We start from the raw sequence: 21,963 nt of genomic DNA, 5'->3' as shown, positions 1-21,963 counted from the left end.
AGCCATGGTGTGAATATCTGTTGTAAGTACTGCTATGAAACTGACTGTTAAACTCTTATGTTGTTTATCAAAATTGACATGTTGTTACCACATATCCAGTCTTTCAGGATGCTCTCAAGTATGGATGCATACTGTATGCGTTAATAAGCATGGTGGGGGGTCGCTTCGGGACGGTTGTGTATGAGGCTGGGCGGGGAAAAATCAGAGTATACCCACTACAATAAACTAGACTACACAGTTTTTACAGTAGGAGCTAGAAGCTTAAAATCACTTCAAGAACAATCCTAACACGTGTGCAATTTTCAGCGTCTTGTTTGTTTGTTTGTTTTTTTTCTATCATATGGTTTGTAGTGTGGTTTTCAATAAAATATTAAGTTGTGTTTTTTGTTTTTTTCTGATATCCCCTATTTTAGTGTAGTGAACTCTCTATTGAGTGACATATACAGTTAGCTGAGGTTGTGCTGATTCTGGGGATGTGTGACCCTTGATGATACTGTAAAAAATCACAACTTTATGAGGCGGCGGAGTGGCGCCCCTATGGATGGATGCGCCCTTAGCATTTGCCTATATTGCCTATACCACGGCCGGCCCTGACTGTAATTGCCGGTATTAGTACATTGGAAGTTTTGGACTGGAAAACAGTAGGCAGTGATCACTACCCTATAATAATCCAAATTGGAGAGGTACATCAAGATGAGGGAATGAAAACATCAAGATGGAAGCTGGATAAATCTGACTGGGATGCATTCTGAGTAGACCCCGACCGATTTATCGGCCGAAATTCGCACTTCGCAGATATATATCGGTGTCAGCGTTAAAGTCCTCCGATATGCCCCGATATATATACATTTAATTTTAGCGGTACTGCGGGTAAACGCCAGTGCACCTCCTAACAAGAAGAGAGCGCATCTTTAATTTATACAGCATGAGAGCCAGACAAACATTTCTTTTAACAAAATATGGCTGAAGTCAAGACATGAAACAGCCACCTCACTTACGGTTACAACTATAAACCTGCACAAAAATGACAATTATCAACATATGCAGAACATATGTTGTAAAAATATTTTTTTGCATTTTGGAACATAAATAGCGAACTTAACTTAAACTACTCAGTCAGCACTAGGCGGCAGGCATGATGATAAATGAGGACGTCCCTATAGCTGCCAGAGTGCGCGTCACAGGCATAGACAGTATAAATAATGGACGTAGTCTCAGTGACGACACCTATTGGTTTCTGAAGAAGCGTTTTCTATCCCGAATTACACAGCCGCTGGGGGTCGCCATATTGGAAATGCCAGAGCCAGCTAATCCAGAGATTCCTGTAGATAAAGACATGGAAAGACTCAAAAGGAGTATTGTTGGTGGCAAGGTGAGTGGAGCAAAAAGATTGGTAAGAACAGTGGATGGTGAGAGGGTAGAGAGCTTGTCTGTGCTTCTAGATTTTCAGCAGTAAGGGCTACCAGAAAAAGTGAGAATCAGATGCATGAGCTTTCCAGTTAGCCACACATCCCTCCACGTTTCGATGCTATAAATGCCAGAGGTTTGGGCATATAGCAGCAGTCTGCAAGGGAAAGCAGTGGTGTCCCAAGTGTGGAGGAGAGCAGAGTTGAAGAGTGCAGGAAAAATGTTGCCATTTCGGACGTCAACACAGAGTAACATATGATGGATGTGAAGTCAGGAAAAGGCCGGTCGAGATCCAGCAAGAGAAAGCAGGCAATAACGTAGCTACGTAGAGGCAGTGAAGAAGGTACAAGGACAAACGGTAAGAGACGAAAATGACAGGGGGAGTCATCCATTTCAGAGATCAGAGGAAAGCCAAGCAGTCAGAACTCAGGCAGAAGTGACAGCTGACAAGCTTATTGTTTTCATCACATATGTCATCAACTGTACCGATCAGGTGAAGCACAAAACAGAATTCAAATCATTGTTAAGGGAGCTGAGAGGTTTTTGGGCCTTCAAGATATATCATGGGAGAGTATCAATAAAAAGCTTGAAACAGATGGAAAGCAGGGAGGCTCTGGTGATAAGACAACCTGATTATCCTTCAGTGGAACGCAAGAAGCAGAACAGCAAATGGGCAAGAGTTTAAAGGATTCATCAAAGAGTTAAAGAAGAAACCAGAAATCATTTGTGTTCAAGAAACCTGGCTTAAGCCTACGTGAGACTTTGTCATTAAAGGCTACGATAGTTTCCGCAGAGACAGGGGGGAGGGGAGAGGAGCGGGATGTGTGATATTTATAAGGTAAGGAATACAGTATAAATTATTGGCGAAAGGAACAGAGTTAGAATATTTATTAGTCGAAATTTGGACAAAAGAAGGAAATGTTCAAACAGTACATTTTTATAACCCATGTAAAGGCTTTCAATAGAGCTGATGGATGAGCTTGCTGTGTTTTTAGGAGTTATATGGTGTGGAGATTTTAATGCTCAGAGCACATTGTGGGACGATTGTCATGATGAAAATGGGATGGTGATCGAAGAGTTCATGGAGAGTAAAAACCCTGTGTGTCTTAATGATGGAAGTGAGACAAGAATCAACATCAGAACAGGTTCAGAATCAGCCTTAGACCTCACACTAGTGTCAGATTCACTGGCCGGTGTTCGTTCATGGGAAGTATTGAGAGGGACGACTGGGAGAAGTGACCACTACCCGATAGAAACAGAGGTAGGACTGAGTTTAGATGAGTATGATACTGGGGGATTACAGAGATGGTCTTTTAGTCGTGCTGATTGGGAAAAATTTAAGGAAATCAGTGATTTGTGAAAATTGCTCTTGATGAAGATGTAGAGAAGTTAAATCTTTCTGTGTCTGAAGCTATTTTAGAGGTGGCAAAGAAGTCTGTGAAGAAGAAGAGAGTTAAGCACAACAAGAAGAGTGTACCTTGGTGGACTAAAGATGTGATAAAGCAATCAAGTCTCCAAATAAAGCGTTTAAAATGTTGATAAGAAATCACAACTTTCAGAATCTTATTGAATACCAAAGGTTGCAAGCAAATGTGAGAAGAGTCAGTAAAAATGCAAAGAAGGAATTTTGGAGGACATTTTGTAATTCAGTGGGAAGGGAGACCGAAGTAGGTCAAATCTGGAAAATGATAAGAAGAATGAACGGGAATAAAAGAGAGTATGGGTATCCAGTCTTAGTTGACGGTGAAACTACGGCAGTGAAAGATGAAGAGAAAGCAGAGATGTTGGAAAAAGCTTTTGCTCAATTTCACAGTTCAGACAATATTAGTGATGAAGGAAGGAAAGGAAGGGAAATGACCATAGCAGAGAATGAAGAACTCGTACAACAACAACAAGCCATTCACAAAGACAGAATTAAACCGATCCCTTTAGAAAACCAAGATGTTAGCACCAGGTCAAGATCACATTTGTTATATCATGTTAAAACATCTCAGTGAATCATCCGAGGATATTTTGTTGGAGTCATATAATTAAGTGTGGGAGGGTGGGAAACTACCACAAAGCTGGATGGAGGCAGTTGTAGATCCAATACGCAAACCAGGAAAAGATTGTACAAACCCATTATAGGCCGATTGCCTGAACATCCAACATGCAAAATAATGGAAAAATGGTAAATGAAAGGTTAACATATTATGTAGAAAATAAAGGGTATTTATTAAATTACCAGAGTGGTTTTAGGAAGGGTAGAAACCCCATGGACCCAGCACTATGTTAAAATATGAAATCATAGCATAAATAAACAGAGAAAGTGTCGTGGCTGTATTTTTTGATATTGAGAAAGCGTACGATACGATGTGGGGAGAAGGGTTATTAGTGAAATTGGGTATTAAAGGCCGGATATATAAATGGATTAGGACTATTTGTTTGGGAGATCAATACAAGTACGAAGTGGAAAGCAGTACACACGGGCATTCAATATTGACAATGTTACACCTTAAGGGAGCATAATAAGTCCTTTATTATTCTCAATTATGATAAATGATGTGTATGCCGAAATAATAAACGAGATGGGAGTTTCACTTTTTGCAGATGACAGGGCAATTTGTAAGAGGGGGAGAGATGTGGACGTCATTGTGCAGAAACTGCAGGGGGCTATAACAAAGGTAAAAGAGTGGTCATATAAATGGACTGTTACATTTTCTGTAGAGAAGACAAAGATAATGTGTTATACCAGGAAGAGAATTGGTAGTGAGGTAAACATGAAATGATATAACCAAGAGCTGGAGAGAGTGAAACACTATAAATTGTTAGGATTATGGTTTGATGAGAGGATTACACGGGCTGTACATATTAAGAAAGTAGTGGACAAATGTAAGAAGGTATTGAATGCAATGAGGTGTTTAGTAGAAAGGGACTGGGGGACAGACAGAGCTGCGTTAAAGGCCATATACACTGGATTAATTAGATCTGTGATAGATTATAGTTGTGTGGTGTATGGATCAGCAGCAAGCACTTCTCGGAAAAAGTTAGACAATATTCAGTATCAGGCATTGAGATTCTGTACAGGTGCATTAAAAACAACTCCAACAGCAGCATTGCAGGTGGAAATGGAGGAGATGCCTCTAGAGAAGAGAAGGATACAGCTTTCAGAAGAAAATGGAAAAAGTACAATTTGATTTAGTAGACATCTTACAAAAGAATTCAAGTAAGTGTTATCAAAATTTGCTTCCCTATCTTAGGGTAGATCATTTGTTTGGAAAGTTTATTGTTGTTTATTTTTTATTTCATGTATTAATTTAATTATTTATTATTATTATTATTATTATTATTGGGATATATGGTAAATTTAGATATTCGATCCACACTCCATACCAGTTGGTGGCGGTAATGCACCAAAACGTTGTTTGACAACCGCCAAGAAAAAACACAAGAAGAAGAAGAAGAAGAAGAAGAAGAAGAAGAAGTGTTTCTGTTTCCGGGTCTCAAAGACTCTCTCCGGCAGAGCACAGTTAGCATGTAGTGATGTGCTAGCGTCCTACAGGAGCAGAGTAATCGTAGTGAAGACGTCAGCGATTAGTTTTCTTTTCCTTCTTTGACTCTTGGTTGTGTGGAAAATGTCAGGGTTTCAGGATCTTAAAGATTTATTCAGACGGCGGCTGCTCGCTGCGGTTATCAGAGACGAGGCAGGACAAACAACAACATCCGGATACGAAGAGGAGCTCCACCGCCAAAGAAAACAGCTGGATGTGATTTTAACACCTGAAATAAAGCTGCGGAGAGAAGGTAGGTATGTTTTTTACTCAGGTTACACATCAGATTCATGTTTGTTTGTTTTTTTGTTTTTTTAAATTACTTCGACTAAGGGTACACTCGCTTTACAGGTAAGTAGTATTGTCTACTGTTGTGAACGTATATTGGCATTTGAAAGTCTAGACCCCGAATATAAGATGATCCCTCTTTATCAGTTCAAGGAAAAAAAGCGTCATATTCGGACCAATACCGTACTTAGGCGGCCGGCCCAGGTATGGTCCATGTGTGGGACACACTGTGATAATATAGCAGCCGTCTACATTTCAGTTGAGTGGCCCAGTGCTTAGACTTTTCATAATAACAATAATAATAATAACTGGTGCTGCAAGCAGCATTGAACGGGCCCTCGCACCCGTGACCACATTGGGGCGGGGTGCGAGTCAGCCTTGGGGCATGTCGCAGCAGCAGAGTGTGAATGAGCCACAGCATGTGCTGCAGCCAGGGGCTGTGCACCAGTAGGTGGTGCTATCAGCATCACCCAAATTCCTATGGAGATCTGTTCAGGCCGAGACTATAATCATGCATGTGAAATTAGAAGCTGATATAACATTGTATGTGAGAGGTAGTATTGCCTCTTACCAGTAGGTGGCGCTATTAATATGAACAAAAAAGAAATATGCAGACCTGTTCAGGCTGAGACTGTCATCATGCATGTAAAATTTGAAGCTGATTGAACATTGTATATGAGAAGTAGTACTGGCTCTTACCAGTAGGTGGCGCTATGAGTTTGAGAGAAAAATGAATATGTAGATGTGTTCAGGGCAGTACCCTCATGAAAGCAGTGAAATTTGGAGGAGATTGGACAATGTATATGAGAGTTGATACCGGCTGCCACCAGATGGTGGCGCTATAGAATTGGCCATAAAAGGAATGTGTAGATCTGTTTGGGGCGGGACTGTTATCAACCATGTGAAATTTGGTGCAGACAGGATGAAGTACAGGCGAGTTATCAATGGCTAAATGTAATGGCGAGGCATCATGGCATCAAGGTTATATTCGCCGCTCCGCCAGGGTCACGCCCTCGGTTGAAACCTCAGCGAGGCTTTTCACAAACCTTAATCAAGGTCTTAAGAGTTTCCTGACATGATTTTGAGGTTAATATGTTTTACAACCTTGGAGGTGGGGCTTGTAGAGTAAAACATGTCACTTCCTGTTGCCAGTAGCGGGCGCTAGGCCTGATGGGAAATATTTTCCTGTAATCGTGTTCAGGCTGGGACTCTTGTCATACATGTGAAATATGAAGAAGATAGAAGACTGTATATGAGAGTGACAGTGATTTTCAGTTTTTGGCATTTTGCCAAAAAAACATCAGACTTTGACCCCCCACCAAGGTCACGCCCCATTGACGAAAACTCAATTTTTTGGATCACTTTTAATCATCAATGTCTTGTCAACACACTGACTCACTTTGAAAAGGATCAAATCAAAGGAGTTCGTAAAAGTAGGGACCCTGTAAATGGGCAAAAATAGGCTTTATTTTGAAATTCAAAGCAAAATGGCTGACTTTCTGTTGGGTTTGAGGTATGGGTGCAAGAGGCTTTTTTGTGCGTCTTGGCCTGTTTAATATGCATACCAAATTTCATACACCTCGGTGAAAGTAACCTCCATGGAGGGGGCGTTTTGAAAATTGCTTGGGGGCGCTATGGAGCCATTTAGTGACAGTCATCAGCGAAACCCACAAAATATCACATTTTTCGCCAGACCTGATGTGTGTGCCGCGTCTGAGTTTTGGGGCATGCTAAAGCCGCCAAATATGTGATTTACTTTGCACGAGAAATAAAGAATAATAAACGGACCAGATTCAATAGGGCCTTCGCACCACTCGGTGCTCGGGAAGCCAGCAGAGAAGCCAGGACGGGGGTGATGTGATGTCGTCTGTTAAAACCAGTAAGAAGCCTAGCTGCTGCATTCTGAACTATTTGGAGGCGAGAGAGGGATTTCTGATTGATTCCGGAGAGCAGGGAGTTTCAGTAGTCTAATCTGGAGAAGATGAGTGCATGGATTATTTTTTCAAGGTCCGGTTGGGTAATTATTGCTTTATTTTTGAGATGGTTCGTAAATGGTAGAAGCAGGATTGTACAACTTTCTTGTGTTTGTCGAAGGTAAGATCACAGTCGAATATTACACCAAGGTTTCTGGCAGTAGGTTTTACATTAGTAGACAGGGTGCCAAGGCCGCTGTCGATATAGAGGGTGGAGTTGTTTGTATTGATTAGTATTATTTCTGTTTTGGAGTTATTTAATTGAAGAAAGTTCTCTGCCATCCAACAGTTGATGTCACTGAGACAGTCTTTGACAGCAGCTAGGCTTCTAGGGTCCCGGGGTCTCGGTGAAAGGTATATCTGTGTGTCGTCTGCATAGCAATGAAAGGAGACATTGTGGCGCTGAATTATTTGGCCAAGAGGAAGCAAATAGATTGAAAATAAAAACTGAACCCTGCGGTACACCACAGGTAATTTTAGTGGTAGAGGAGGAGTAGTTACCTATGCTGACCGCAAAGGTTTGTTCTAAAAGGTAAGAATAAAACCAACTAATGCACTCATATGCATTTATTTTAAGATGTTATTTTAGTTCAGTGTCTTCAGTGACACAATAACATTCAAGATTCAGTTCGTTATTTTCCTTTTGTATCTGCAGAAAGACAAAACTCTGTTCTCCCAGCCCACAGCAGTGTGACAGAAAAGAAAGCGTTGCATACATATAAAATTTCCCCCCTGGGGATCAATGTAGGATTATTTTATAACTGATTGACACTTTACATAGCAGCCTCTGCCATTAGTATATGAATGTGTGTGTGAATGGGTGAATGTGACATGTAGTGTAAAAGCAGCTTTGAGTGGTCGCAAAGACTAGAAAAGTGCTATATCAGTACAGTCCATTTACCATTTACCATCAGTTTTACAATAAAACAATACTAAATAATATCAATGAAAACAGCCCAAGTATAAAAACAACACTGTTAAATGTTTAATGTTAAATTAACAGTAACTTACTGGCAACAATTATCCAGTAGTTGCTGTATTTTATAGCACATTAAAATTATCGTAAAACCAACTTCAGTAGTTACATCATACTGTAAAATAAAGTACAGCATTGTACTGTTTTCTTTGGCATACTGTATAACGAAGTACAGTATTTTACTGTTATGGAAATTTTACTGTCATTTATTTTACAGTACTACTGTATAACCTACAGTATACTACTGTATTGATTACAATACCTTTTATATTTAGCTGTAAAATAAGAAAAGAGGACAATTGAAGAGTTCGCTGCACAATAGGCAGACAATTTAATTTAAACAATTTTAACGTTAGGGTTAGGGTTATGCATTCAAGGAACTTAAAAAAATGTGACAGCCTGTGTTCGATCACTGTTAAAAACTGTAAAAAAAAAAATAGAACATCAAAAAATCTTTTTAAGCAGGAATTTTGGAAAAACAAAGAGAACCACCCAATTAATTGTCAATGGCCTAATTTATCAACAAAAAATGATTAAGAAGGGCTCACCAGGCCATCCTGGTTCCAAATAGAGAGCTATCTCTGTGACAGCCTTCCTCTGGTATACTTTACCACTGCTCAATTACCAGAGAGTGTTGGTGATCATCTGATATTTCTTCACATACGATGGGTTTGGAAGAGATTGTCCTCTATTTTCAAATTTAACTTCTATCTTAACCCATCTTCCAGCATCTAGCTGACCAATTTCTATCTGTGGACATGTTGTGGACCCCATATTTGTTCTGTAGTTGTCTGTATTCCAAGAGAGTAAGCGCAGTAACTGTTTTGCTGGAGGCGTCCAATTTGGTTTTCTTGTTGGGTGTGATTACGAGTTATGACTTCTGAGGTATATGGAACGCGTTGTGAATGGAAAACAATTTTATGCAATTCAAAAAGAATGACACGCAAACTCAGAACTAGACTTAAATAACAATTTAAATATTAAGTATATTGGACACTGTCAAGACTGTATTGTGTTAAACTTAGAGATAGCCCAACTTGCTGGAAATGTGAGGATGATCATGCTACACTTAATCATTTCTTATGGTAGTGTCCCAAGGCGCAGACTTTATGGTGTGCTATTCATGAAAATATAAGGCAGACCATAGGCCAAGATATACCTTACACACCTAGTCTCTATGTTCTGGGGAACCCATTCCCGCTTAGCACCCTTCCTGTGCCTCTAGTGGACTGGATACACACAGCAATTATGTTGGGTAGGAAGATCATTGTTAAATACTCCCCTGTCCAGAGGCGGCAGACCGCTGGTTCCAGCAGGGAGCTTGACCCAAGGCTCCGGTTAGCTCCACCCCTGATCAGAAAGAGCCATGGACCGCTGTTCGTAAGGGTAAACATGGTGGGAAGTGCCTCTTTCGTTCCCCTCCTCTTCGGGCCCTTCAGCTGACCACAAACAATAAATTCTCCATCCTGGACGAGCAAGAATTTCCACCACTCACTCGCTGCCATATCTCCTCATCTTCTGATGGCCCCTTGTCGCCGCCACCACTCTCCACAGCTGTGTCCAAACCGTCCGCATCTCCTGTTAACCGTCGCTCTCAACAGCATGTTCCCTCTTCAAGACCCGGCTGCATCCAGTTCACCCCCCGCCCTGTCACCGGCTCTCTGGTCCAGGTCTCCGAACTGGAGCGGTCTCCCCCCAAACGACACGCCCCCTCCTCACGACCCGGCTGCAGGCAGTCCACCGCCCGTCCTGGAATCCTCTCTTCGGTCCAGTCCTCCAAGCCCCCTCCTCCAGCTGCTTCACTGACTGTCGGTGATTCCAAAACTAGAACCAGTAAACAGTACTCTCCACGTCCATCCTCTCTGCCTCCGCTCATCCCTCCTACTACTTTAGTAGTCGGTGATTCCATAATTAGAAACATCCGCTTTGTTAATGTTGATCACGAAAATAATAGTCCAAGTCGGCACAAATGACACTGTCCATCAGCAATCTGAGTTGACAAAAGCCGACTTCCTTCTCCTCTTTGAACTGCTAAACAGTACCGGAAAGTCCGCTCTCATCTCCGGTCCAGTACCGACGCTGGGCCGAGGATCTGCGAAATTTAGCCGAATCCTGAATCTTCATACCTGGCTCCAATCTGTCTGTAATACCCACAACATCGGTTACATTCATAATTTGATTTGTTCTGGGAGCGCTCTTCTCTGTACGCACATGTCGGACTTCACCCTAGCAGGTTGGGCTGTCGCATGCTGGCGGCCAACTTACAGCATGCAGCACTGTCCTTCCCACGTGATTGATTATTTACATCACACACACCTGAACCACCGCCATCATCCCATTCAGGCATAAACTCACTAGCTCCCCCTTGTGCTCAGATGCCTTCGATGCCCATAATCCCAATTGCTAGTCAGAGATCACAGCATAGGACAAGATTACACAGACAGAAAGTCCTTTGCAATAAATGATTTGATCTCAGATAAGCACTTAGATTTCCTATGTCTTGTAGAGACATGGCTCAGCTCTGATGGTGCTGCAGTCCTTGTTGAAACGTGTCCACCCAACTACAGTTTCTTTCATTCTATTAGGCAGAATAAAAGAGTGGGTGGAATTGCCACCATTTTCTCAGACAAATTCAGTTGCACTAGGGTAAGCTTTGGTGATTTCTCTACATTTGAGTACATTGCATTTACTTTAAAGGCTGAGCCAGTGTTACTCATACTTACAGTGTATCGCCCTCCTAAGCTATGGACAGGTTTTCTCTCAGAGTTTTCAGAACTTATGTCACTCACTATCACTAACTACGATAGAATAATTGTAAATGGTGATTTTAATATCCACTTAAATAATTTATCTGATTTCAAAGCCACAAAATTCCTCAACATCTTGGACAGCTTAGAACTCAGTCAACATGTTACAGGCCCTACCCATAACCCACTCTTGATCTCGTTATCTGCAGAGGAATCACTGTCACGGACCTAGTGGTGTCTGATATCAATGTGTCTGATCATTATTGTGTATCTTTCAATGTCTCATTGAACACCATAAGAAATCACTCTGAAACCATGATTAAAAGAAGACATTTAGATACCACTGCAGAACTACGATTTACTGAGCTCACAAATTCTCTACATCAAAATATCTTTAGTTATCCTCTAAATGAAATGGTAGATGCCTTCAACAGTGAACTGGCTAATATACTTGATAATGTAGCTCCTATGAAAACAAAAAAAAGGTCTTAAATTAAAGCGCAGCCTTGGATGAACAAAAATATCCGTGCACTAAAGCAGTCTTGTCGGAAAGCTGAACGAATATGGAGAAAAACAAAGCCGTAATATTCTGAAACAAAAAAATGCCACGTACAACAAAAGTGTTCGCTTTGAGAGACAGACCCATTTCTCTAAGATTATAGCTGAGAATAGTGGCAACTCTACCTATTCTCAACCATCGATAGATCATTAAATCACATTCCCTTTCACTCCGAGCAGGTTTCTGCTCAGACTTGTGAGGAGTTTGCCACCTTTTTTAATGACAGCGTTGCCACGATCAGGTCAGACATTAATAGAACAGCTGATAAACCTGCTGACACCCCCCACAGCCACCCTCCAGTGTTTAAATGTTTTAACAGCCTTTCGTATAACGACCTCAGTAACATTGTGGCTCAAACATCCTCCTCCACATGCACTCTTGATCCAGTCCCCAGCAATTTCTTCAAACGTGTATATGATAGCTTGTCTCCCTCGATCCTAAAGATAATCAATACTTCCCTAGGAACAGGCATCTTTCCTACTACTTTTCAAACTGCAGTAGTGAAGCCTCTTTTAAAGAAGCCAAATCTAGATAAAAACATCCTCTCTAATTACAGACCTATATCCAACCTCCCCTTTATAAGCAAAGTTCTGGAAAAAGCAGTTTTTAATCAACTTAATACCTTTCTAAACGACAACAGTATTTTAGAGAAGTTCCAATCCGGCTTTAGATCCAACCACAGTTCAGAAACAGCCTTAGTCAAAATAGTGAATGATCTTAGACGTGCCACTGACTTGAATCAAGTGTCGATCCTCATCCTTTTAGATTTAAGCTCAGCATTTGACACCATTTACCATACTATTTTAATAAATCGTCTGGAAAGATGGGTTGGTCTTTCTGGCAGTGCTCTAGACTGGTTCCGTTCCTACATAACTGGCAGAAATTTCTATGTTTGTTTGGATGAACATGTGTCTGTAAAACATGACCTGCCATTTGGTATTGCACAGGGAAGCTGTCTTGGTCCCCTGCTATTTTCCTTATACATGCTTCCATTAGGCCACATCATCAACAAGTTCAATACAAATTTTCACAGTTATGCAAATGATACCCAATTATACATTTCTGTTGAGCCAAGCAACCCAAATGCCCTATCTTCTCTGACTGCCTGCTTAGCCTCAATAAAACAATGGATGAGTGACAATCTTCTAAAACTTAACGAAGATAAAACAGAGATACTGCTTCTAGGACCAAAATGCAAAAGAGAGACACTTTCAAAAAGGCTGGGGAACTTTGCTCACCAGAACATACCAGCAGCCAAAAGTCTCGGTGTCATTTTGGACTCTGATTTAAGCTTTGAAGCCCACATTAGCAAGGCGACCAAGACAGCTTTCTTTCACCTGAGAAATGTGGCCAAAGTAAGACCGTTTGTAACAAAGCAGGATGCAGAAAAACTGATTCATGCTTTCATTACTAGCAGGCTGGACTATTGCAATGCCCTCTTTACTGGCCTACCTAAAAAGCTGATAGGGAAACTTCAGCTAGTTCAGAACTCTGCTGCCAGACTTTTAACAAAGACGAGGAAAAGAGAGCACATTACTCCTGTTTTAGCTACCCTGCACTGGCTCCCCATTTCTTTTAGAATTGATTTTAAGGTCCTTTTACTTGCATATAAAGCTCTTAATGGTACAGGACCATCTTATATTTCAGACTTTTTAACCCCTTATCAACCAACGTGAGCCCTTAGGTCCTCTGATGCTGGTATTTTAACTGTTCCCAAAGTGACCCACAAAACGAGTGGGGAAGCTGCTTTTAGTTATTATGCTCCAAGACTGTGGAACACCCTGCCCAGTGACATTAGATATGCAAACTCTGTTGAAATCTTTAAAAATCAACTGAAGACCTACCTATTTAGGCAGGCATTTAGTTAATGTAATACGTTTTTATTTTCTTATTACCATCTGCTCTTATTTCTCTGCCTCTTTCTAGATCTCCTTTTAAGTAACTTTTATCTGTATTACATTTTCCACTGAGTTTCTGTTGCTTTTAATACCATACTGTAAAGCACTTTGAGTTGTGTTCTTGTTTTTAATACCACACTGTAAAGCACTTTGAGCTGCATTTTGTGTATGAAAGGTGCTATACAAATAACATTATTATTTTATTATTTTTTATATTTATTTATTATTATTATTATTATTATTATTATTATAAATAGTGGAGATCTGTTGATCTACCTCCAATACATGTATGGTTCTCTCAGCTTGGAACGGTAGCTGCTTTGGAGAAGCTATCTTTTAGGATTAACAATCAGGTGGATAGATATAATGTGAAATGGAACAAATACCTTAGCCATATCTTATGGTTAGATTCTTATTTGAATGTATCACTAGTACAAAATGCTGCAGCACGTGTGCTGACAAGAACTAGGAAGAGAGAGCACATCTCTCCTGTATTAGCCTCTCTGCACTGGCTTCCTGTAAAATCTAGAATAGAATTTAAAATCCTTCTTCTTACTTACAAAGCTCTTAATGGTCAGGCACCATCATATCTTAAAGAGCTCATAGTGCCATATTACCCCTCTAGAACATTGCGCTCCCAGGATGCAGGCCTGCTTGTGGTACCTAAAGTCTCTAAGAGTAGTGTTGGAGGTAGAGCCTTCAATTACCAGGCCCCCCTCCTCTGGAACAATCTACCAGTCAAGGTCCGGGAGGCAGACACCCTCTCTTCTTTTAAGAGTAGACTTAAAACTTTCCTCTTTGACAAAGCTTATAGTTAGGGCTGGCTCAGGCTTGGACTAGCCCATAGTTATGCTGCTATAGGTTTAGACTGCCGGGGGGATCTGACACACCAAGCTTCTCTCTCTCTCTCTCTCTCTCTCTCTCTCTCTCTCTCTCTCTCTCTCTCTCTCTCTCTCTCTCTCTCTCTCTCTCTCTCTCTCTGTCATATTAATGCAGCTCATTAACTCTGTATCTTCTGGTCCCATTAACATTACTAACCACACATCTTCCCGGGAGTTCTTGTGCTCCCTTGTCTTGAAGGTTCCTTGGGATCGTCGCTGCAGACCACCTGCTGCTGTGGACCTGCTCGACTGCAACAACTACTAACATCAGCCTTCCCCATAGTATCATTGTTGTTGCTGCTAATGCTAATAGTAGACCTGTTGACTTCAAATGTTACAATTACGATTACCTCAGCCTTTATCATTACTCTGCTTCTCTCGCTAATTTATTTATTTATTTATTTATTTAGCCAATCTTCACCCTAGTCTACCACTATTATTGGCATTGTAACCATAAGTATGTGTCTGTTGTTGTTCATGTAACAAGGACATATGTTGTTGTGGTAACAAGGACATATGTTGTTGTGGTAACAAGAACATATGTTGTTGTTGCTCTCTTTGCCTGTCTCTATCCTGCATCTCCTTCTATCCCATGTTCGGCCCATCCAGTCGAGGCAGATGGCTGTTCAACATGAGTCTGGTTCTGCTCGAGGTTTCTGCCTGTTAAAAGGAAGTTTTTCTGCCAATGTGCCCAATATTGCTAAGTGCTACTCATGGTGATTCATGTTGGGCCTCTCTTTAAATAACATAAAGAGTCGGTCTAGACCTGCTCTTTTTGTAAATTGTCTCGAGATGACTCTGGTTATGATTTGGCGCTATACAAATACAATTTGATTGATTGATTGATTGATTGATTTGTATTTTGAAACACATTGAATATGCTCTACATTGTTCTGGCCTTGTACCTCTATGCTATGAAAGTATTTAGGCTACTTGGCTATTATTTTTTTTTTTTATGTTTTGTTTTTTTGTACTCTACAACTTCATTGTATTTGATTTGTATACACGTATTTTTTTGGATTTTTTTTAATGTTTTAGTTTAGTTCCCTTCTCTGTTTCTACAATTGCCCGGTGGGTTTGTGAGGGAAATTCTCCTCCTGAAGATAATTTGTGAAGAACAAGCAAACTCAATGTTATGAATCAAGTCTCTTTACTTACATTTTACATGCAGCATGGTTAGAAGTACAGCAGTTCTCTCCCTTGCTGTTACAGTGTTCAAGCTTATATACAACATCAACAAACCCCCTACCCCATCCCTACATGGTACTTCAATCATTCACCTGGCCTTCGTCAACAAGATAAGATGATCTTCTCTGCTCTCCAGGGGCGAAGCCGGGGTTCACCAAGTAAACGTCATAAAATAAATTGCCCCCCCATATTAATTAAAATTTAGACGAGTTACCCTTTAATGATGCCTGGAAAATTCCCACAGGTTTAATGTGGACTAATTGAAAATCAAAGTGTTGGTCATAAAAAAACGAGAGGCTCACCTGGTTTCTGTTGAAGCTGAGGGACTATTACATGAATGGCCAGTCAACACAGTTTCTAGTGATGCTGAAGCCTTTCCTTCCACCTGGTGGAGCTCAGTCTGTCTTTCATCAACAATCTTAAAGTTTTTCAGATTTGTTTAAACATGTAGTGGTGGTGTTCTGTAACATCTGTTTTATTTGTGTTCACTGTGTCCTGCAGACGTCCAGCAGCTGTTGGTGAGAAAAGAGGAGCTTCCCCCTGAGCAGCAGGAGTGGAACCCCAGTCTGGACCAGGAGGACACTAAGCCCCCACACATTAAAGAGGAACAGGAGGAACAGTGGGGCAGTCAGGAGGGAGAGCAGCTTAAAGGACCAAGTTCCCCTTTACTATTGTCACTGTGAAGAGTGAAGATGATGAGGAGAAACCTCAGTCCTCACAACTCCATCAGAGACGAACTGAACAGATGGAAACAGGAGCTGATGGAGAGGACTGTGGAGGAGCAGAACCAGCCAGGAACTCAGATCCAGGGAGACATTTACAACCAGAGACTGAGGTCAAGACTGAAAAGTCTTTTGAACCTGAGACTGAAGACAGTGATGATGATTGGAAGGAGACCAGAGAACATCAGACAGGTTTAAACTCTGTGAAAAATATTAAAGATAAGGGACCAAAGAACGATAAGAAATCACATCACGCTCTGAGTGTGGTGAAACATTCAAAAGGACAAATCAACTGACCAAACACATGTTAGTTCATACAGGAGAGAAACCCTTCAGCTGCTCTGAGTGTGGTAAGAGATTTTACAATAAAAGAAGCCTGACCAAACACATGTTAGTTCACACAGGAGAGAAACCCTTCAGCTGCTCTGAGTGTGGAAAGAGATGTAACCAAAAAGGAAATCTGAAGGGACACATGGTAGTTCACACAGGAGAGAAACCCTTCAGCTGCTCTGTTTGCAGTAAAAGATTTAAACGAAAAGGAAGTCTGAATGAACACATGTTAGTTCACACAGGAGAGAGACCCTTCAGCTGCTCTGTTTGCAGTAAAAGATTTATCCGAAAAAGAAATTTGGAGGAACACATGTTAGTTCACACGAGAGAGAAACCCTTCAGCTGCTCTGAGTGTGGTAAGGGATTTAACCAAAAAGGAACTCTGATTAAACACATGTTGGTTCACACAGGAGAGACGCCCTTCAGCTGCTCCAAATGTGATAAAAGGTTTAAGCATAAGGGAAATCTGACCGGTCACATGTTAGTTCACACAGGAGAGAAACCCTTCAGCTGCTCCGAGTGTGATAAGAGATTTACCTCAAAGTCTTATCTGACTATTCATTTGGCTCATCACAAAGGGGAGAAAATCTACAGTTGCAGCGTTTGCAACCAAAGATTCTCTTGGTATCACCAGTTAACAAGACACAAGTGTGTTGGTGGTCGGGCTTCAGAGCTTCATCAAAACCAAACTAAAGAGCAAAGAGGGGCAGAAACAAGAGCTGATGGAGAGGACTGTGGAGGAACAGAACCAGCCAGGAACTCAGATCCAGAGAGACATTTACAACCAGAGACTGAGGTCAAGACTGAAGACTCTTCTGAGACTGAAGACAGTGAGGAAGATTGGAAGGAGACCAAAGAACATCAGTCAGGTTTAAACTCTGAGAAATGTCCCTGTCGGTGGTATGATATGTAATACTGGTGAGAAACCACTCAGCTGCTCAGAGTGTGGTCATACTTTCAGCATGTGTTACTCACACAGGAGAGAAATCATTTAGTTGATATGTTTGCAGTAAAAGATTTACACAAAGGGCAGTGTTTGTGAATCTTAGATTCCATTTTTTCCTTCCTGATACTGATTGTGATACCATCGGCCAATAAAGGGTTTTAAAAATGTAGTACTGTGGGAGAAATATTGATTGTGGACATTTCACAAGCATTAACTAACATCACACTGTCCAGCAGCACCACACAGATGTTTGATATCGTCACACAATAATTATCCTGTCACCAGTTGATATTTTTGGTGGTGGGGGGTGATTAATGATGGTATAAGATCAGTGCATTGACTGGTGTACTACCTGATACCAGATGTTTGTTTTTTATGAATAAATTACTTTATATGTTGGAAACTAAACAAGATGTCATTGTTTTGCTCTATTCCAGTTAACATGAAACAATAAACAAGAAGTGAATGCTACTTTGACAATGTGTCTAGCTGGTTGTCATGACCCAGCTCACAAGACATGACAAAAGAGGGAAATACACGGCTTAAATTATTCAAAAGTAAATATTTATTACAAAATAACAGAATGAAAAGGTACAAAGGGCATGAGGTGTGTAAGTCTGTCAGTCAATGTGTCAGCTGTTGGATGAATTGGAAGTGTATAGTGCCTGTTGTAGGGTGTGAAACCTAAACAAAATACGGCAGAAGCCAACTAAATAAAGTCATTCGGCCACACAGATCATCACACACACGGATCGAGCAGAGCAGCGAGAGTGTGCAGGTCGACCGGCAGCTCTTAAATGCACCTGGGAGACTGGCCAGGCACTCCGAGGGGCAGCGAAACCAAAAACCAGGAGAAGGAAAACCAGAAGGCACTTATAGGACTCTGTCACACCCCCCTCCATAAAAACGGGGTCCCAACCCCAGAACCAACACAGTAACACAACCCAACACCACTCTAACTTTAACTTAAGTTCAACATTAACGGCAACCTACTCAACTTATCATTAAGCAAAGCAAATAGGGACTAACTTAAACCACTTCATATTTACTTTTTTGGGGTTTTTTTTTAACTGTTAAACATTTCAACACACATTCAATATTTACAGTTTAATTGTTATACGAACCAACCTAATGCTTGAACTGTGCTTCTGCTTCCACTTGTTGTCGTCTCCCTGCCACCTCAGCAACCTGGTACCAAGGGAAGCGCTTTAAGAGGGAAAAGGGAGAGACACAAGGGCATAAAAAAAAAAAAAACATGCATAGGCTAAAGTAAACTGCCTACACTTAGTGGATCGGAGCTCTGGACAATGCGTCTGCCACAATATTGTCAGAACCCTTAATATGTCGGATATCCAGCCAGTATGACTGTAACATTAAACTCCACCTGACTAGTCTCGGGTTTGGACTCTGCAGAGAATTGAGAAAGGTTAAAGGGTTGTGGTTGGTGTAGACCACCACAGGTACAACACCAGAACCCACGTACACATCAAAATGTTTTAAGGCCCAAACTAATGCCAGAGCTTCTTTTTCAATTGTAGAATAGTTTAACTGATATGAGTTGAATTTCTTTGAAAAGAAGCTGACTGGTCTGTCGCAACCAAAATCATCACTTTGCAGAAGCACACCCCCCGCCCCCACATGATTAGCATCCACCTGGAGGGAAAAAGGACGGTCAGCATTACACAGCAACATCTTTACCTTGTCAATAAAGTCGGTAAGTGGGTCTACTACCTCTGAAAAGTTTCAACAAAAACTTCGGTAATAACCTACCAAACCCAAGAAGCGCACGAGTTCTTTCTTAGTTGTAGGTTCAGGGTAACACTCAATAGCCCTCACTTTCTCTTGCACAGGACACACCATACCCTGCCCAACCACCCAACCAAGGTTCGTCACAGTCGCCCTTGTGAACTCACACTTGGCGAGGTTGACAGTGAGGTGCGCCTCAGACAAGCATCCAAACAGAGCACGGATGCACTCCAAGTGGGAGGACCATGTATCAGAAAAAACAACCATGTCATCCAAATAAACTTTACAACCATCTAAATCCCCCAACACTTTGTTCATAAGCCTCTAAAAGGTTGCAGGGGCATTACGCAATCCGAACGGCATGACCTTGTAAGAATACAAGCCATTAGATGTTATGAATGCAGCTATTACCTGCGCCCGCTCTGACACAGGGACCTGCCAATAACCCTTTAATAGGTCAAACTTGCTCACAAATTTGGCATGGCCTATTTGGTCAATGCAATCTTCCATACGGGGAAGCGGAAAGGAGTCAGGTTTGGTAACTGCATTTACTTTGCGAAAATCACTGCAAAACCTTGGGGTGTTGTACTTGTTGTACATGTACTTCACCTCTACGTCAAGATACTTACGTTTTTCAGGGTTCACACGATAAAACCGCTGCCTAATTGGCTGCGCGTCTCCGACGTCAATGTCGTGCTCAGTTACGTGAGTCTGAGTGGGAGTGTCCCCAAGCAAACACGGGAAAGACCTTATAATTTCTGACAAGTCCATCTGCTGTGACTCCGATAAGTGACCCAACAACACATGCAACTTGGTTAAAGAAGCCCTTGCAAAACAGCTGGATCCACACAGGGTAAGCTTTCCTCCACCTCAGCTGACACTGTCTGCGGAACATAAACTACAGACGCTCTACCTACTGTACACACAGGACGAGCTTTAGCTTTATCAGACACATGATCGAAATATGGCTTTAACAAGTTCACATGGCAAAACTGAATTGCCTTTCTGCGCTCAGGTGTGGATATAATACAATTGTGTTCAGATGTTTGCTTTAACACTTATACGGACCAGTATACTTAGCTTGGAATGGCGAGGTTGTAATGGGTGAAGAAATGAGATGAAAAGTTTGACCCCTGGTCAGTTTTTATCACTTTTGGGACACCAAAAATCGATATGAATTGCGTCAGAGCACGCACCTCAGATCGTGTCGTTATCGTGCGCAATGGGTATGCTGCAGGGTAACGAGTTCTCTGACACATGACAGTCAGGAGATACACAGCACCAGCTTTGGATCGAGGAAGCGGACCTTTGTCAATGGCTGACAAACAGCTGGAATGGGGAACAGAGGAGCAGGTTTAATACACTGATTAGGTTTCCCTGTAATCTGACAAGTGTGACACGTTTTAATTTATGCTGCAACATACTTCTTAACAGGGGCCAAAAGAAATGCCGCAACACCCGATCATGTGTTTTTCGAACTCCCCAGTGTACACATTCATCGTGCGCAACCTTTAACACACCCTCATGGAATTTAGATAGCACAACAACCTGAATAATGAGGTCGCCTATAAAATCATCCCCATGAGGCACAAACTTTCTCAGTCACAGGTCATTGTGCAAAAAATAACTATGGAAATTATTTTTTACCTCCTCTGCAGGTGTAACCCACATAAGAGGTAACTGCACACTGGACAAGTATAAGGTAGGTTCGTGTAGAGGGGAAATGATGATTCGTCAGACACCACAATGAGTAACTAGAACACAGAGGTAAGTTGAAAGTTAAGTAACTGTATTAGCATACATATAAAATGACTTCAAATATAACAATAACAGAATAATGCCGGCATTCAATATTGTCTCTTTTCAAGAAATGTCTCTCTCTCTAACTGGATGCACCCTCAAAAATAAAATATTCCCACAAAAATAAAGATAGTCCTCTGTAGTTCTTTTCCAAAGTCCTACCACACTGATGGCAGGGAAGTTGAAGAGTTGAAGGACTCCTCAATCGAAGCTCTCAACATGGGTGGCTCGCCATCTCCGTCGTCAGGGAGAGAATCAGATCCAAGTATCCAAGGGTATCCAAAAACCCAGCCTGTATAAAATAACATTGCTTTTATAGCATATATGCAAATATATCAACTTTTCTGTTCAGGCCAACTAAACTGTACAGTCCACTTTTCGTCATGTTTCATCAAACACACAATATAACCTTTCAATGTGTATAACAATGTTGCTTTACAATGTTAAAGGAACTTAGGGCAGGATTTGTGAAAAAATAAACATTCATTTTAAGTCTTTTAATGCTAATGGGTGATGAAGCATTCAAAACCAAAAATAATGAGCCCACCCACATATCTCTCCATTGCCTTGAACAGGCTGTGTGCTGCATAATGTACTGCAATTCGTGATCCGAATTTCCCGCGCAGTCCTGCAGACGTGACGTCAAATGACGCTGAATGCCTCGACGGCTTGTAGACCGGAAGAAGACAAGCGCGGTGGACCCATACTAGTGTTTGGGTAGTAATGGACTCTGCTACGGCCAGAAAACGACCCACCACCACACAAAGTCCACTAAAAAGTCATACTAAGAAGAAAACGAAGGTTTTATCAGCGGCAAGTCGTGAGTCGAAACAAAATAACGACCAAAGCCAGGCTGGCACCAGCATAAACATCGGATACGCGTTTGACTCATGGAGGCAGCTTCAACTTGAATTGGTTCTGAAAACAGATGCTGACATGGCTCATTTTCTGGTAACCAGGTAAGAAAACATG

General features: G+C 41.4%; 1 protein-coding gene across 1 annotated transcript; it reads left to right on the top strand.

The window, feature by feature from the left end:
* Window positions 1-4,914: 4,914 nt before the first annotated feature.
* On the top strand, window positions 4,915-17,842 carry LOC138611139 (zinc finger protein 260-like). The gene is given in 4 exon segments (XM_069684099.1): window positions 4,915-5,190; window positions 15,949-16,098; window positions 16,101-16,424; window positions 16,427-17,842. Coding segments are annotated over 4 exon segments (1,629 nt in total). The 5' UTR covers window positions 4,915-5,021; the 3' UTR covers window positions 17,413-17,842.
* Window positions 17,843-21,963: the final 4,121 nt, after the last annotated feature.

The sequence above is a fragment of the Semicossyphus pulcher genome, unplaced genomic scaffold, assembly GCF_022749685.1.
Source record: "Semicossyphus pulcher isolate SPU_LCO1_2020_fin unplaced genomic scaffold, fSemPul1.0.p SCAF_11, whole genome shotgun sequence".
Classification (NCBI taxonomy): Eukaryota; Metazoa; Chordata; class Actinopteri; order Labriformes; family Labridae; genus Semicossyphus; species Semicossyphus pulcher.
The sequence above is the reverse complement of the archived record's forward strand: the minus strand, read 5'-3'. Positions and strand labels throughout refer to the sequence as shown.